General features: G+C 39.8%; 1 protein-coding gene across 1 annotated transcript in view; it reads left to right on the forward strand.

The window, feature by feature from the left end:
• The window catches only part of VMP1 (vacuole membrane protein 1), a 1,640,696-nt gene that overhangs the window by 1,108,179 nt on the left and 516,263 nt on the right, over nt 1-16,254 (forward strand). The window contains exon 9 of the mRNA XM_044054897.1: nt 3,495-3,611. Within this exon, the coding sequence (XP_043910832.1) occupies nt 3,495-3,611 (117 nt within the window). The remainder of the gene's footprint in view (nt 1-3,494; nt 3,612-16,254) is intronic.

The following is a 16,254-nucleotide window of genomic DNA, read 5'->3' on the forward strand; positions in this document are numbered from 1 at the left end:
GGTCAGTGCTGTCTTAACCCATGTCGGTGAAAATAAGAATTAACTCAGGTATGCGAACAGTATCTTTCCTGGTGGATGGAGTCACAACTGTTCAAAATTTGTCCTTTCATTCTCCTTCAGCCCAAAGCCATAGTGACCAAGGACGCATCCCAGATTGAGTGGGAGGCATTTTCTGGGGAGGACAGTCTAAGGCAGTTGGTTCCTCAAAGAAGCCAAATTGCATAGCCGTGTTCTGGAAATGAGAGCGGTGTTTTTGGCATTGCAAGCATTCCAAGACTCTTGCCCTCTCTGGACAATTGCAGTCCAAACGGACAACATATCAATAGTTTGGTACATTAACTAACAAACAAGGAGGAACCATATGTTATCCCCTGTGTCGAGAAGCTGTCAGAGTGTGGCAATAGGTGATATCTTCCAACTGCTTTCTAATAGCAATGCATATTCCTGGGAAGTCCAGCGTAATAGCAGACAAATTGAGCAGGTCCATTTTGCTGTCTCACAAATGGTCTATCAATAACAAAGTGACAGAAATGATTTTCAATCAGTGGGGCCAACCCTGCTGCGATATTTTTGCCTCTCCCCTAAACAAGTTCAGCAGCTACTTTGCCCTGATCCCTCCACCTGGAGAATCACCAAGGGATGCTCTACTCCATGACTGCCCCCCTGGCCTTCTGTATGCTTATCTTTTGACCTCCCTAATTCCCGAATTCCTTCAGAAAGCAGCCAGGTTGAAGAGTAAAGTCATCCTCATTGCACCAAACTGGTCTTGACAGGTTTGGTTTCCCTTCCTTTGGCCTCATCTTCTATGCCCACCTTGGATTCTGAATCAAATTCCAGTCGTCCTGTCTCACCTGACAGGCATGGTTCACTCAGATATCTTGAATCTCAAACTAAGAGCATAGTTTCTCCAATTCCATTAATAACCAGGCAACCAATGCTTTTTTCCTCCGTTCATTCCATACGTTTATCTTCCCATAAACCTTCTAGGAAACTCTACAGGAATAAAAGGAGAAGGTTCATTTATTGGGCAGAGTAGAATCAGATAGACCCCTTCTCAGCTCCAGTTAGTTCTGTTTTGTTGAATTTTTAGCGAGTTTGTTTAATGGGGGTGCCAGTTCATCTGCTATTAAAGTTCAACTCACAGCAATCTCTTTCATGTGGGTTTCAAAATTCTTCCCTGGCTTTCTGTAAACTGTGCAAAGCCTTTCTGAAAGGTACTCTTCTGCTGTGTCCCCCTTATAAAGACCCCATACCACCATGGGATTTAAATTTGGTACTGCAAGCCTTAATACATTTTCCCTTTGAACCTGCAGCTAAATGTAGTCTAAAACTTTAGACCTGGAAAACTGTCTTTTTAGTTGCAAGTACATCTGCTAGAAGAATTTCAGAACTTCAGGCATCATCTGCTAAGCCTCCATACTTATTTTTTTATAAGGAATAGGGTAACCTTACGTACCAGTGGTTTCCTTCCTTCCTAAGGTGTTGCCAGAATCCAACATAAACTAAACCATTAACCTGTCAGTATTCTTCTCAAATTTTACAAATAAAGGAGAATATATGCTGCTCTTACTGGTTGTTCATAGACCATTATGTTTCTACTTGCACAGAACAAAAGGGGTTAGAAAGGCAGATCAGTAATTTGCTTCCTTTGCTCATAAAAAGTTGGGCAAATCAGTCACGAAGGTATCTCTAGCCAGATGGTTGACAGATTACATTTCATTTGTCTATAACTAATTGAATCTATCCTTACCAAAACTGTTAAAGGCTCATTCAACCTGATCTATTGCAACTTCTACTATATTCCTGTTTAGAGCCTCTATGGATGATATATTTGCAGCTGTAACTTGGGCAAATCCTCATACCTTTATCACTTATTACGAACTAGATCTGGTCTTGATGGGAAGGGCAGCCTTTGGCTCAGCCATAATCAGGAATATCCATCCTTAGAGTCCACCCAGGAATTTAGGTAGTTGGGGACAGTGTCCCTTCAGCTGAGGAATGAATGAAAATTGACAACATCAGATAAAGAAGTTATGTACCATAACGTTCCATCTGTATTGTCCATTTTCATTCTTCCTCAGTTCCCCAGCCTCCATTTCTCTCCAGTTATGGCAGTTCTTTTATAGTTTCTCTATCAAGCTGTATACAGGATCTGAGGGATGTTAGGGATATACTGCATTATGGGTAGGGAAGGAGCTTGAGAGTTTGTTGAAGGCCATAAGCTGGTGTAATGGCCAAGTTGGATTAGAGTATCTGATCCAATCCCATCAGTTGAGGAAGAATGACAATGGACAACACAGATGAGATGTTATGGTAAGTACATAATTTCATTTTCTCATATCTCCCATCGATTTTTTAAGCTGCATTCTGCTTGTCTTTCTGCAACTGTTTGATCTTTTCCCTTCAGCCATCTTGCAGATTTTCTCTATTCAGTTAGCCAATTTAATTTCTCTCTCTTTGTTTTGTTAAAATGCTGTGTTCATGTATGAAATATTTAAAAATATTTAAAAATCATGTAAATAAGCTCATGTGTAGATGATTTTACTGCACAATTATAAATGTACATCATTTGTAACTTAAATGTGGAGCTTTTCTCCCAGGGCCTCTGCTGAAAATGGGTTTTATGCAGCTGGACCTTTCCTGCTGAACAAAGACAAATAAAACTAAATAATACGTATTTAGTAACTCCTATAGTTCCAGAGATATGAGCATTTGTTTGAAATGTGAGGACATAATTTGATTTTATCAAAAAGTTTAGGCTCCGCCCATCAGAAGTTACAGTACAGACTTCCAGAACTTCATTGTAGTTAATATCCTGTGCCATCCAAGGAGTCAAAGGTGTATCCAGTGATGGGTTATTTCCCGGGTCACTGCTATGATGCATTTGGGTGTACAGGGTAAGTTGAGGAGTAAACAGAAAGACTAGGTGATATTATTCAAGTGGGGGATAGAACAACGTAACAGGATGAATGCTATATATTTAAAATTCCTCTTCTGTGTAAATAGTATTGATATTGAGTGTTAGTTGCAAATATTCATGTTTTATCACATACTGGTAAATATGTATGGTATTTTTTAAGCTGAAGTTTTAAAATATTGCCTGAATTTACAAAGCTTATAGAGGTATTTTCTTTTCATCTCCATGAAGACACCATCATCCAGGTTTATACATGAAGACAAACTGGTTAAAATGTGAAGAACATTAATATGCATTTATGTAATTAATTTTTTGTGTTATAATTATGGCCATAATTTGTTTTTTTTTTTTTTATAATTTGGGGAAGACTCACTAGGTACAGATGCTTTTTCAAGTTGATCTAGGGACATTAATCTGTTTAAAGTGTTTTGCTCAGAGTTGTACGAAGCTTAGTTAAAATTTATAGGTTTAACTGTCTATAGTGTCACCAGACACTTGTATAGGTCAGGATATTATTGTAGTAGAAATTGATTTGTATAATTTAGAAAAACCTAAATATTTATTTCTTTGAATGCAGATTCCAAATCCTCTCTTTGATTTAGCTGGAATAACATGTGGACATTTTCTTGTCCCTTTTTGGACCTTCTTTGGAGCCACTCTGATTGGGAAAGCAGTTATTAAAATGCATATTCAGGTAAGCTTTTTTCCCCTATAAGTAAAGTAGAAGACTTGTGGAACAAATAGCCTAACTGAATATTTAAACATATTAAAAAATGAGAGTGCTGAGAATTCCGAGGACAATGAAGTTTAAAGTGTCTTTTTTCACAGTTCCTTGAGTTTTACAGTGCAGTTTGTTGTACTAAATTCTGCATGCCTGTTCTAGGTTTAGGATATTGTTAATCAGATTTACAGTCACTCTGCCAATGATTGGATGCTTTTCTGTGTTTGTTCTATGAACAGTTAGACAAGCCACCATCAAAATCATATAATATCCACAGACAGCTGAGACTTGATGGGAATTGAACAGTTTTGTAATTGTAATATATGTATTGTCAGGTTTACAAGTTACACAAGTGCACACTGCCCTGCTTTCTTTTCAAGTGCAACTGAATCAGCGTTTTTAGGTTATAGCTCACTGCTCAAATATTAACTTGATCTGGATGTAAAATAATATAAAACTACTTTAAATGGAATTAGCGTTGTACCTGACATCGCATGAAACATATTAAAATTAAACTTTTATGATGCAGCTACTGTTAATTAATAAACTTGTAATGAAACACAAGATATGCTTGGAGCTGTTTATTTCTAATGTTTCTGCTGGTCAGCCCTTGCTGCTCTTGTGTGTAATCAGTGCACACTTTTTTTGTCAAGCTGATAGTGACTTTGCTTGAAAATAGGACATATGTTGATTTTAAATATGTGAAACATGGCAGCTTAAGTCTGGCACAGAGTAATGCACCTGAAAGACATCCAGGAAATAATTACATGGGTGGGGGGAGCTGTCACAGCAAAAGGAGACCGGACTTGAAGTAATCATATTAAATAAGAACAGTGTGCAGGCTCCATGAGAATGCAGCAGACCTTAAGTACTATGAACAGTTCTATATACCTTGTCACTGTGAAAAACATAGGATCAAGACATTTGAGGATAGCAACAATACATGGTCTCATCAACAGTCATAGAGAGACTAAGAACTGCCAACTAATGTGTTCAGTTTGAGGAAAGGAGACAGAAGGATAATGTGACAGAAATATTCAAGTACCTCAAGAGAATCAGAAGTTCACAGAATAGAAGAGGTTATCATATTTGTAGAAGATACTGAGGAATGCAATTTGAAGATATAAGATATATTGCATAAGAGAGGTGTTCAAGTAGTAATCTGTGACAGATTATGGTTGGATTTATTTGTGATTTGCCATACTGTATTTAAACATGAGAGTGAAGCTAGAGTGATCATTCTGGTCACACGAGTTGTTGTTGTTGTGTCTTTTGGCTTTCCCCGGTTAGGGGTCGCCACAGCGGAACTCCGGTCTGCTAATGATTGGTAGTTGATATTTATGTGCCGAGTTACCAGCCCTGACGCACAACCTTCAAATAAGGTACGCCCATTCATGCATGTCTCCATGCAGGAGACACTCTAGCTGAGAATCGAACCGGACAGCGTCTTACTGTGAGGTGACAATGCTACCGCAGCACCACCACCGCAGTATGTAAGTTTCACCATTATCCAACCTTTCCTACCAATGGTAATTGTTATATAATGGCTTTTTTACTGTCTTGTCAACGTGTTAAAGGGAAAATATGGTGACATAGTCTTCTAAATTATTTATTAGATATAGTAATGTCCTTCAGCTTTTTCTGTTTAAATTGGCAAAAAAGCAATAACTGAGAGTCAGTTCTTAGGGCTGTGGTGTTAATATGATGGCTAACTGGGATGGATGACTTCCTGAAGGATATTGTTATGCATTTCTTGACATTTGATTTTAGTCCATGGATCTGATACAAGTTACTTGTCTGTCTTCTTTCCTGAAGAACATTAGTGTCAGTGGGGTATTCTGTGACTGCACTTAATTTGCATTCATCTGCAAATATGGTCAGCCAGAGGCCCTTAATGTTGGCCTTGACTTCAGAGAAGTAAACGCTAAAAAGAAGCAATCCTTGGACAGATCCCTGTGGGACTTTGCTCCTGACTGGCCACTTTGTAGAGGTGGTCTCTCCAATTCTAACTTCCTGGGGTCCTGTCTGTGAGCATTTAAAGACTTGTATTTTTTAACAGTATTTGTTGCTTGTCCTCCCCACGAAAGACATAATTTTCAGCTTGACCATGGAGCAAACTACCTGTTAGTCCTCCTTCCAGCCACAAAAAATAAAAAAGGTAATCAAATGGCCTTTGCCACCACACCAGGCTAGCAGTTTGCCTCAGCTGTAGGTAGTTGACTCTGATGTGGCCATTTGTTGTACCTCAGGTCATTCATCTTTTACTCCAGATCCTTGTGGTGTAGCATCAACAGCTACTATGGACCAGGGGTTAGCCATGTCCTCTGCAACTGATGGGGTCCCTTTAGTGGGGCAAGGGCGATCCACTCTTGTTAGTTCTGGGAGTGGGAACAGGTAAGGCTTCCCTTTTGTCAGAATGCAATACCCATCCCTGGGGAATCTGCCATTAGTTACACAGATGGCCTCATTTTTCTTGTCAAAAAGAAACTGAAAACCAAGCATGTGTCTATTCCTCCTCAAATTTCCTTAGATAGGAGTACTTTGCTGGGTCTGGCTCAGGGTTTTATTCAAGCCATTAATCTGTCTTGTAAAGCAGTTTCTGGTAAAAGAAAGAGGGGGGTACCATCTTACTGCAGGGATTCATGATTCTGAATCTGAACAGGAAGATGAAAGGACAGATACAGGGTTTACTCAGATTTCTGATTTTCTGTATGGCAGTTTCTCTTCCTCTGGGACTATGAGTAGAATGTCACAAGAATAAAAATGAAGATCAACAAGCACAGCTCAAATGAATAAAATACAGGTTTAATAATACGGTAAGTGCTTTCACACCCAGTAAAGGAGCTTTATCAGATCAAAGTATAAAATACTTTCAAACAGCAGTTATAAAACACAATCAATTAGCAAATCAGTTAATTAAAACTAACTAATAAAACAAATCACGTGATTTAAGTATTGGTTTTAAGGAGACATTTCATGAAGTACTGATCCCTTGTCAACTAAATGGCCGTCTGTGCTGAAAGGTACTTTTCCGTGCCAGTCATGCAGTTGCTGCAAGCTTATTTTAGAGAGCAACTGCTTTGTACATCCTGATACTAATGTAAAGTATACTATCAATTTGTTTGCAACTTGCATGAGTACTTAGTTGATTTATTTGGCTGTATGCACAAATTACACGTTTTTATGATCGAAAGACCAGTAGGTTTTTAAGAGAACAGATTATCGAACATCTAAGAGACATTAGGAGAAATAAGCCAACCAGTGTGCTTGCTAAACATGTAAGTTTATATGGATCTGTACATTCTTTCAGGTTTATGGTCTTACAACTCTTGAGTAAAGATTTTAGAGGAGGTGATTCTAGTAATATTATGGAAAAAGCAGAAGTTAGGTCAGTTATAAAATTACAAGCTGACAGGGAATCCAGACTTAATGAAATGGTCCCTTTAAAACCACTACTTAAATCACAATTTATTTTATTAGTTTTTAATTTATTTGTTAATTGATTGTGTTATATAACTGTTTGAAAATTTTGTTTTATACTTTGGTTTGATGGAGCGCCTTTTGTACTGGGTGTGAAAGTGCTTACTGTATTATTAAACCTGTGTTTTATTCATTTCATCTGTGTTGGCTGATCTTCATTTTTATTCTTGTGACTTGGTCTTGTGTTAGATCAACCTTCATTCTACGTTTTGCTGCCACTTCATCTTCTGGCTATGAATAGAATGTGCCAGTATTTTTAGTGGGAGAACACTGGGATGTCTCAGTCCCTCAGAAAATACTGTTTTGTTACAGAAGGAATTTCCAGAACCTACGCCCATTCCTCCAATTCTGTCTGCTTTAGAGAATGTGTGTGTGTTAACTGCCTGCAGTTTTCCTGATAATCAGAGGGAATGAATAGAGATAATGTATAGTCCCCTCAGTCTTTTATGTTTTTGTACACTAATACCGAACCTGCCCTGGCAGCTACAGCTTTAGTTGATCCCACTGCTCCTAAACACTTAGTTTATTCCAATCATACTCTTTCTGATAAGGAATGGGGAAAATGTTGATAAATATGGAGAATGTATAGTCCTGCAACCTTCGTTTTCAGAATTTTGAATTGTCAGGCACCTATATTAAAGTTTGTTCTTACTATGAAAGTATGATGAATGTTTTATCTGCAGCTTCTTGTAAGGAAAAGTCTGCTTTAAATAATTGTTTCTTCTATTGCACAGGTCACTACTCATTGTTTATAGTGTGTGTGTATGACTCTGTTGATACTTCTTGCTTAGCTACAGCCACTGGTACTGTTTTGAGGAGATTTGCATGGCTGAATTCTCAGAACTTCCCAAATGATGATAAAATGAGATTTTAAATTCATCTTTGGGTAGAGATTTAGTTTTTGGCTCCTGTGCTGCAGAGGTGATCAAAAGGTGCAATAAAAGGGTAAACTTTTCCAGGGACTATGTAAGATTTTTCAGCACTTCATTTCAGAATTTTCCAAGGGATTCTCTAACTCCTCATCCAGTTTTGGCAAACAGTCTCAACCAAATAGAAGTAAACAAACATTTAAGAAGAAATGGCAAGGTTCTTCAAAAATGATTCCCAAACCTTCCAAAACCAAGGACAGTCCAAACAAGTCTGAACGATTGTTAGAAACCTTGTCACCTCCTCCCACCCTGGCCCCTTTTTTTTCTTCCAGAAAGCTTGAATCTTCATTTTCTGTGTGGCAACAGATACGTTCAGACAAATGGGTTCTGGAGATCATTCATCAAGGTTACAGATGGCAGTGGGAGGAAATCCCTCCTTTCCAGGGGGGTTGATTATTCCTCATCCTCAAAGTCAGACTCTTGCTTCCACCAGTTCCTCTTCATATGCTGCCCTGAGGAAGTGATAGAACCAGTTTCTCCTTCCCAAGTGGGGAAGATTTCTTATTTAAGAATATTCTTAAATAAAGAAAGAAAATGCTTGGAGACCAGTTCTGGATCTATATTGCCTAAACCTGTTTGTGTGTTTGTGATAGTGCTCAAATTCAAAATGATGTCACTTCACGACGTGTTACCTCTTCTTCCGCTTTGACGTTTTCTGGAAGCACTGGACTTAAAAGATGTTTATTATTGCATCCCACATTGCATCCCTATTCATCCAAACTTCAGATGTTTCTTAAGGTTTTGTATGTCTGGATCACATTATCAGTTCTCTGCTTCACCCTTTGGACTATCCACGTCACCGACAGTGTTCACAAAATGTCCAGCTGCAGTTATAACTCATTGCAGGCTACAGGGTATCCACATTTTCCATAATCAGACAACTTGCTTATTTTTGCAGAGTCTTTCAAAAGTGTCAGAGATTCCAAGAAACATTCAAAAGTTTTTCTTGACTCCTTCACACAGGACTGTATTCCTGGGATGCCAGCCAGACATTTCATTTCCAAGAGTTTCTCTTCCACAGGAAGTCATGATCTATATCTAGATCTGTTTCTAAGGTTTTCCACACAAGCTTTTGTCACTGCGAGGGAGTACCTCAGAGTTTTGGGTTTCATGGCTTATATGATTCTGCTGATACTCCTGGCAAGACTCCACTTGAGAAAGATACAATGATATCTGATGTCTCTTTGGTCCCTTCACCAACACCCTTTGTCTTTTCAAATCCTAATGCTTATTTTCCCCCAATAAACATCTTTATTAAGTTATCACATTTGACATAGACAATCTTACATTTATATAAATGAAAAACAAACAACATTGACACCACTTTAGTTGCAAACAGTATACATCACAGACGCCATTGAAACAACTGTAGTTGCAAACATTATGCACCACTTGTAATCTATTCAGTCATTGTCAGTTAAGCATCATATGGCTCATTCAAATCCTGCCTCTTAAACCTCGTTCCTTCTCTGCCTATATCGTTCCCACAGTTCCCAGTTTTCCCTATGTAGTCTGCTCCTTCCCTTTTCTAAAGTTCCCAGTTCCAGTTGTTTTATCTCTGGTACTATATTCACTACTTCAAATAAAGTCGGTCTAGACTTTGATTTCCATTTTCTAGTAATTGCTTTTTTGGCAGCCACGATAATTAGATTCAGCAAGGCTTTACTGTGTCTAGGCAGTTCCGATTCTGTATCATACCTCAAAAAACATAATCTCCCCAGTCAGTCCAATCCACTCAACCAGCATCTTTGACAGAGCAGTCCACAGGGAATCCCTGAATTCTGTCAGCTCACTACAATCCCAAAAAATATGTTCCCAGCCACCTTTTTCCAGCCCATCACACCTCCAGCATTTGCTATCCACCTGAGGAAATTTTTTTTGGAGTCTACTTGGAGTATAAAAATACCTATGTAAATACTTCCAGACAAAGATCCTGAATCTTCTAGACTTTGTTGCATATTTGGGAGTTATACATATATCCCCCCATTGTCTCTTTATGAATTGCTTATCTAATCTCACTTCCCAATCCTTTCTAAGCTTTCTGATTGATTCTTATAGTGATCATGCAATATTTCATATGCTTTACTAATGATTCCTTTTTTAACAGCAGCTTCAGTTCTAGATTCTGTTAAAAACTCAACCAGTGCTGGTCTTTCATTTAAGAGCCTCCTATTTCTTTCTCTTTGTCTATACTCTGATATCAATCCTTGATAGGAAGGCAATCTCTAACCTGCAGTCCAAATAAATTCATGACCTCTTCCCATTCTATTACCTTTCCCTTTCTAGTTATTTGCTCCCAATACCTTGGTTCCTTTGCCAGTTTTCTCTAATAAATTCCAGCCCCCTCTTGCCTATTATCTGTATCCCTAACCACAGTCATCCCTTTTGGCAGAATCTCTTATTCTCCATTCTCGTGCTGATTTAGTTCATAAAATACTTCTTGCTATTTTATGAATATAATACTCTGTACGATTTTTGCTGTTCTCTCTGAGTCTGCATTCAAAATCACAATCTCTCCTTATTTCTTGCACTTCCCCTTGTGTCATCATCATTCCTGTCCACTTTGAATTATAGTTTTCTGCTTGTGCTGCATACAAGAGCCTTAACTGTGTTGTTCTAAAATACCCCATCAAATTGGATAATCCTAGTCCACCTTGTTCTATTGGAAGAATCTGATCCTAGTGATGGGGTTTGTCAGAAAAGAAATAATTTGGTAGAGAACAGATATCCTTAAATCCAGGGTCTCCCCTTCTCTCTCTCTGTTCCAAAGCACTCAGTCATATAGACACATTGGACTTTGCTTGGGGATACAAACACATAAATATCAGAGATACTTGCAGTGATCAAGGCACTTAACTCTCTGAATCATCTTTGGTCCCTGGGGCCTCTTCAAGTTGTTATAGACAATACCACAGTCATGTGGTACATCAACAAGCAGGGTGAACCTACTAGCTTTATTAGCTTGGGAATATAGCTTCACAGCACAGTTTTATTCTGCATGCAACCTGCATTCCATCAAAGCAAAACTGTGTGGCAAACAAACTGTGCAGAACCAGGGCAGATCCACATGAATGGAAACTAGATCAGGGGGTCTTGCAACATTTGATGCATCTGTGGGGAGTTCAAGTAGACCTCATGCCACCTTTCTGAACACTCAGCTGGCATTATTCTGTTCCAGGACTTTATGCAAAAGCCCAGGAAGACAGATGCCCCTTCTTTTGTTTGGACAGGAATATTCCTGTATGCTTTTCCACCTTTCCCACTAATGTCATAGGATCAAAGGAGGTTACTAGGCTAACAGCTGTAGAGCCTTTTTAAGCCTAGCCGTTCATGCCTCAATTTCCCCAGGTATAGTTTTCCATGGACTGGAATGGCTTTGGTATATACTTGGGCTTTAGGGCATCTGCACACTACCCCTGTCTGTAAGGGCCACAGGGGACAAGCCAGGGGTAAATTTGCAATTTCCCATCTATTGATCCAAATTGCATTTGAAGGAGCTTAGGGTAGAGCATTGTTTCACCTAAATGGGGAGTCTGTTTCAGAGAAGGGGTAATCTCCGAGACACATACCTATCCCACCAACATGTTTTATTTACATCACAGAAGAGAGTTAGATCCTTAGATCAGGTAATTCTAGTGTTTGTTTTGCTAATGTGTAACAGATTCATTAATGTTGGATCAGTGAATGTCTTGTAGGTTAGGCATAGATCGCCCCAAGGTAGTCTGTAGGAAACAGAGTACTGGGACAGGACTTTGAGGCAGTCTTCATAAGACATAATACTTACATCCTGTACTCTCTCATTGAGGAACTTTTGTGTCCTCTTCGGCTGTTACAAATGCCTGATCAGGTACAAGCAGAAGGGGACATTGTACTCTACTGTTGGTCTAATGAGGGCTGAGTATATGATCACCTTACATCTGGATACCATGGCCTTATTTAGAAGTTGTGTCATGTAGAAGGATTTTCTCACTGCCATAAACACATGGTGATCAAAGGTCAGGTTACTGTCAACCTGAGTTCCCAAGTCCCCTTACAACTGGGTCTCCTGTTAGGGAAATGTTAATAATGATGCATTTTACAGTGGTGGTTGTCTTCCCAAAGGGTATAGTTATGCAGTTTTTGTATTGCATTTTAGGCCATGGTTCCCATACCAGTTATTTGCCTGTGTCAGACCCTCCTGGGGGGGATATCTGCATTCTTGAAGGATTCGGCGATTGAACCCAACAAACAGTTATTAGCATATTTGTTCATCCAAAGGCCATCTACATTTATCTTGTTTTCAGAGAAGTATATTCCAAACAAAAGAGGTCCCACTATTGAGCCCTGTAGGACAGCACTAGTAACAAATCTCTTTGTAGAAGTGGATTCCCCCACCCTAACTTTCATGTGTCCTATCTTTCAGCCCTTTGGCTATGCATTGGGTGACATAAGCATTTATGCCTAAATTTGTTAGTCAGTCTGTAGTAACTGAGGTATTGTATCAAATGCCTTTGCCATGCCATGGTAGGCAGTTTGTATCGTCTTGCCCTCATCCATGGCTCTAGTGACCTTCTCAAAGACGTCCAGCAAAGTTAGTAGGCATGACTTGCCCTTGATGAAACCAAACTGAGAAAGGTCCAGTGTTTAAATGTTTCTATATCTTTATCAGTTCCATGATAATTCTTTTCATGGTCTTGCATACAAGACTAGCCACAATTATGGGTCTGTAGTTCCCTGGGTTTGTTAATGGTCTGCCTTTGTGAAGAGGTATGACCTTTGCAGTCATCCATTCCCAGTGTTTTTAGCTCTAGAGTGTGCAGTGAGGACCTGTTCCTTAGTGATAGTTGTGGGAGAGATGGTGGAGGTGACAGGGGGGTGAAATTGGATCTAAATTTATTAGCCAGTAAATTTGCGATAGATCCCAGTTCTGGTATAGGAAGTTCCATTTACTCTTAGTTCAGCACACTGTTGGGTGTTTCTTTTAAGGTTGCGTGCATAACTGAAAATGTCTTGTGGTTATCATTAGCTTGGGATGGTATTTTTGGCTTTGGTGGACTTTGTTAGTCCCCTGAGCTGTTTGTCAAGACTGATAAGGTTTTTTTTTTGTCGCTTGGGCATATCTCTTTCTGTTTTTTGATAGTATTTTCTTTCTGTTGTTATACAACCTGTTTATGTTGGGGGTCCACCAAGGGGACTTGTTTTTGGAGTTTGTCCTATGTTTATTTCCGTTTAGTACTTCTGCTTCTATGCATTTATTTGCATGCTTGTGCAAGGTTTCCATAAACACTTTTGCATAGGCTGCCATGTTCTCTGAGTTTGGTGAGCTTAGAATTTAGCTATGCCATCACTTAATAGAAGGCTGTTAGCTTTGGTAAAGTTCAAGGTACTGGGGCGTGCTGGATGTTCAGGTTAATATCCAGGGTACTTCTGAAAATTCAGACGGAATCTGCCAAGATCATTGTGGTGACTCCCTTCTGGCCAAGGCAACTGTGGTTCTCCCCTTTTTTGGAAATGGCCAGGGGTAATTACCTCAAGCTTCTTCACAGACTGAATCTAATTACACAAGAACAAGGGTGTTTGGTACACACCAGCATCAGTCAACTTCATTTGACTTCCTGGATGATAGTTGGTTCCTTTTAGACACCTGTTTACTGAGGAAGTGCAGTAGATACTAATGGAGGCAAGAAAGCTTGTTACTAGAAAATCATATATTAGCAAATCTAAAAGGTTTTCTAGTTGGTGCCAACATCATAGTCATCACCCATTCAGGGTTAGTTGTTCCCTGATTTTGTTTTTTTCTTATTTCTCTGTCAGGGTTCATTTATCGGCCATTTCAGCATGTCTGCCCATGGATCCTCCTCTTTCTATGCAGTTTTATGTCAGAATATTTTTGAAAGGGATTTTGCACAAGAGGCCTCCAAGTAAACTGGTGACCCTTCCTTGGGATCTTATTTTTGGGTTAGGGAGCCTAACAGTTGCTTAATTTTAACCAGCTAATCTGACTGACTTGAGTTTCTTAACATGGAAAACAGTTTTACTGATTATTTTGACCTCTGTAAGAAGAGTGTCTGAGTTGCAAGCTCTTATGGCGAGTCAACCCTTTCTAATTTTCCACAGGAACAGGACTTTTTTGAGAGCTAACCCATCTTTAATGCCTAAAGTGGTATCCGAGTTTACTTTGTCAAACTATCCATCTGTCTGTTTTCTTTTCTGAACTTAAAAGAATGAGGGAGAAAGAATGCTGCATGCCTTGGATTTCCACAGACAACTCAGGTGCTGTCTTAGCAGAACTAAATCTTTAAGATCTTCGGATCAGCTGTTAAATTCTTGTGAAGAGGGGACAGCCTGTGTTAAAACAGACCATTTCTGAATTGTTGTCTAAGGGTATTACTTTTTGTAATTCTCACCATAGCAAAACTATTCCAGGTAGGGTCAAGGCCAACTCTTCTAGGGCTTTGCCTTCATTTATTGCTTTTTGAAAATGGTTTGATTCTAGAAGTATTCTAGAAGCTGCTAATTGGTCCTCCATACATACTGTTACAAAGCATTGTAAACTTAATTCCTTTTTTAGCTTCAGGTCAGTCTTTGCTAGGACCATTCTTCAGGGACTCCTGGACTCTTCTCCTTCCACTTCCGAAATGTAGTAAGCTAGGGTACTCTACCCTTTTAGCTAAGGCTACTGCATCAGTGATCAGTATGATGAGCATAGTACAGTTGTGTAAGTAAACTTACCATAACAGTAGATGCTCAAATGAGTACTGCTGCAGTAGCCACTCCCTTCCTCTAATCCCACTTGTATTTGGTGTGTTTTTGTGCCAGGCTTTGTTAGGATTGTCCCTTCAGAGCTTAACCTCCCTCTGTCTGTCGGCAGGAAAAACTCTGAAGGGCTTTGTGCCCAGTGATGCCTTTTAGTTAGCTCAACTTGAGCTTCCTGACAGTTTGGGAGTGTGCAAGGTGCACTGAAGCTTTGGAAGCTGGCCAACTGTTATATCCTTGGCAGGATATAACCCATAGAGCTAAGACTACTGCGGCAGTAATCATTCAAACATCTACGGTTATGGTAAATTAACTTATAGAATTTTACTTTCTAGGCTTGACAGATATACTATGATGCCATCTGCAAACTGTTATTCTTTCCTGTCTCCATGTCCATTCATACACTTGAATGTTTATATCTCTTAATTTTAGTGTTAACAGATTGTAAACATCCATGAGGAAATAGGACATCCCTGCCTTGTCCTTATAAAACAAACTGAAATCATCAGGCCCCACCCCTGCACTTAGCCTTCAATGTTAAGTTGTCAATCTCGCCTTCATTCTTGCTGGATGGGTTCAGAGCCAATCCTCGGCTCCGACTCTGCCAATACTAAAGCTCGAGAGCTTATTCCACCGGCTCGAGGCTCCCCTATATCCCACAATGCTAGGCGGTAACTACTCAGATCTCATTTGCCGCTTAGCTGACGAGGTGCTTTCTTCTACCAGCTCTGGCAGGTTAGTAGGTTTTATAGTCAAAAACTTAAAATTTCTACCCCTATCCTTTCTATTTAGTTTAGTTTTTAATACAGAGTATCCCTTTAGTTTAAATCGGGTATCCCTTGTTTTTTATCCCCTTTTTATTCCCTTTTAACTTTTAGGCCTTTGGCCCGCTTCCCTTTTTTTTCCCCTGTCATTTTAGTGTGATTGGATTTTTTCCTTTGGATAAAGGGTGTGTCTGTGTGTTGTGTCTGTGTTATATATACACTCTTTTAGGATGTCTAGAGACTCCAAGGTCTCAGGCTTCAAGAAGTGTGATTCGTGCTGTCAGAAAATGTCTCTGACAGACGGTCACACTTCTTGTGTCTATTGCCTGGGACCTTTGCGCCTGCAGGACTCCTGTGCTGTTTGCCATGCATTCAGCCCTAGAGTCCTGCAGGAACGCAAAAATAAGCTTATTCTTCGAGGCTTGTTAAAGCCTGAAGGCCCCTCGACCCAGTCTGCGTCGGGGAGGCCTTCAAAGACTTCCAGGCCGTCGGCTCCAGCTTCTGAGCTGTCTGCTGGGAGCATTAAGGCTGCTTCGACAGCGGCTCCGGCTGGAGTCGATGTTTCGAAGTCCCAAACCATTACATCGGCTCCGGCCGGAGCCGAGGTTGCTAAGACTCAGTCGGCTCCAATAGTCTTATCGGAGCCACCTTCAATGAAGAGGTCGAGGTCCCCTTCCATCGGCTCCATCCACTCTGCTCCAGGATCCC

Source organism: Protopterus annectens, chromosome 13.part0 (genome assembly GCF_019279795.1).
Source record: "Protopterus annectens isolate FY-2018-M chromosome 13.part0, PAN1.0, whole genome shotgun sequence".
Classification (NCBI taxonomy): Eukaryota; Metazoa; Chordata; order Ceratodontiformes; family Protopteridae; genus Protopterus; species Protopterus annectens.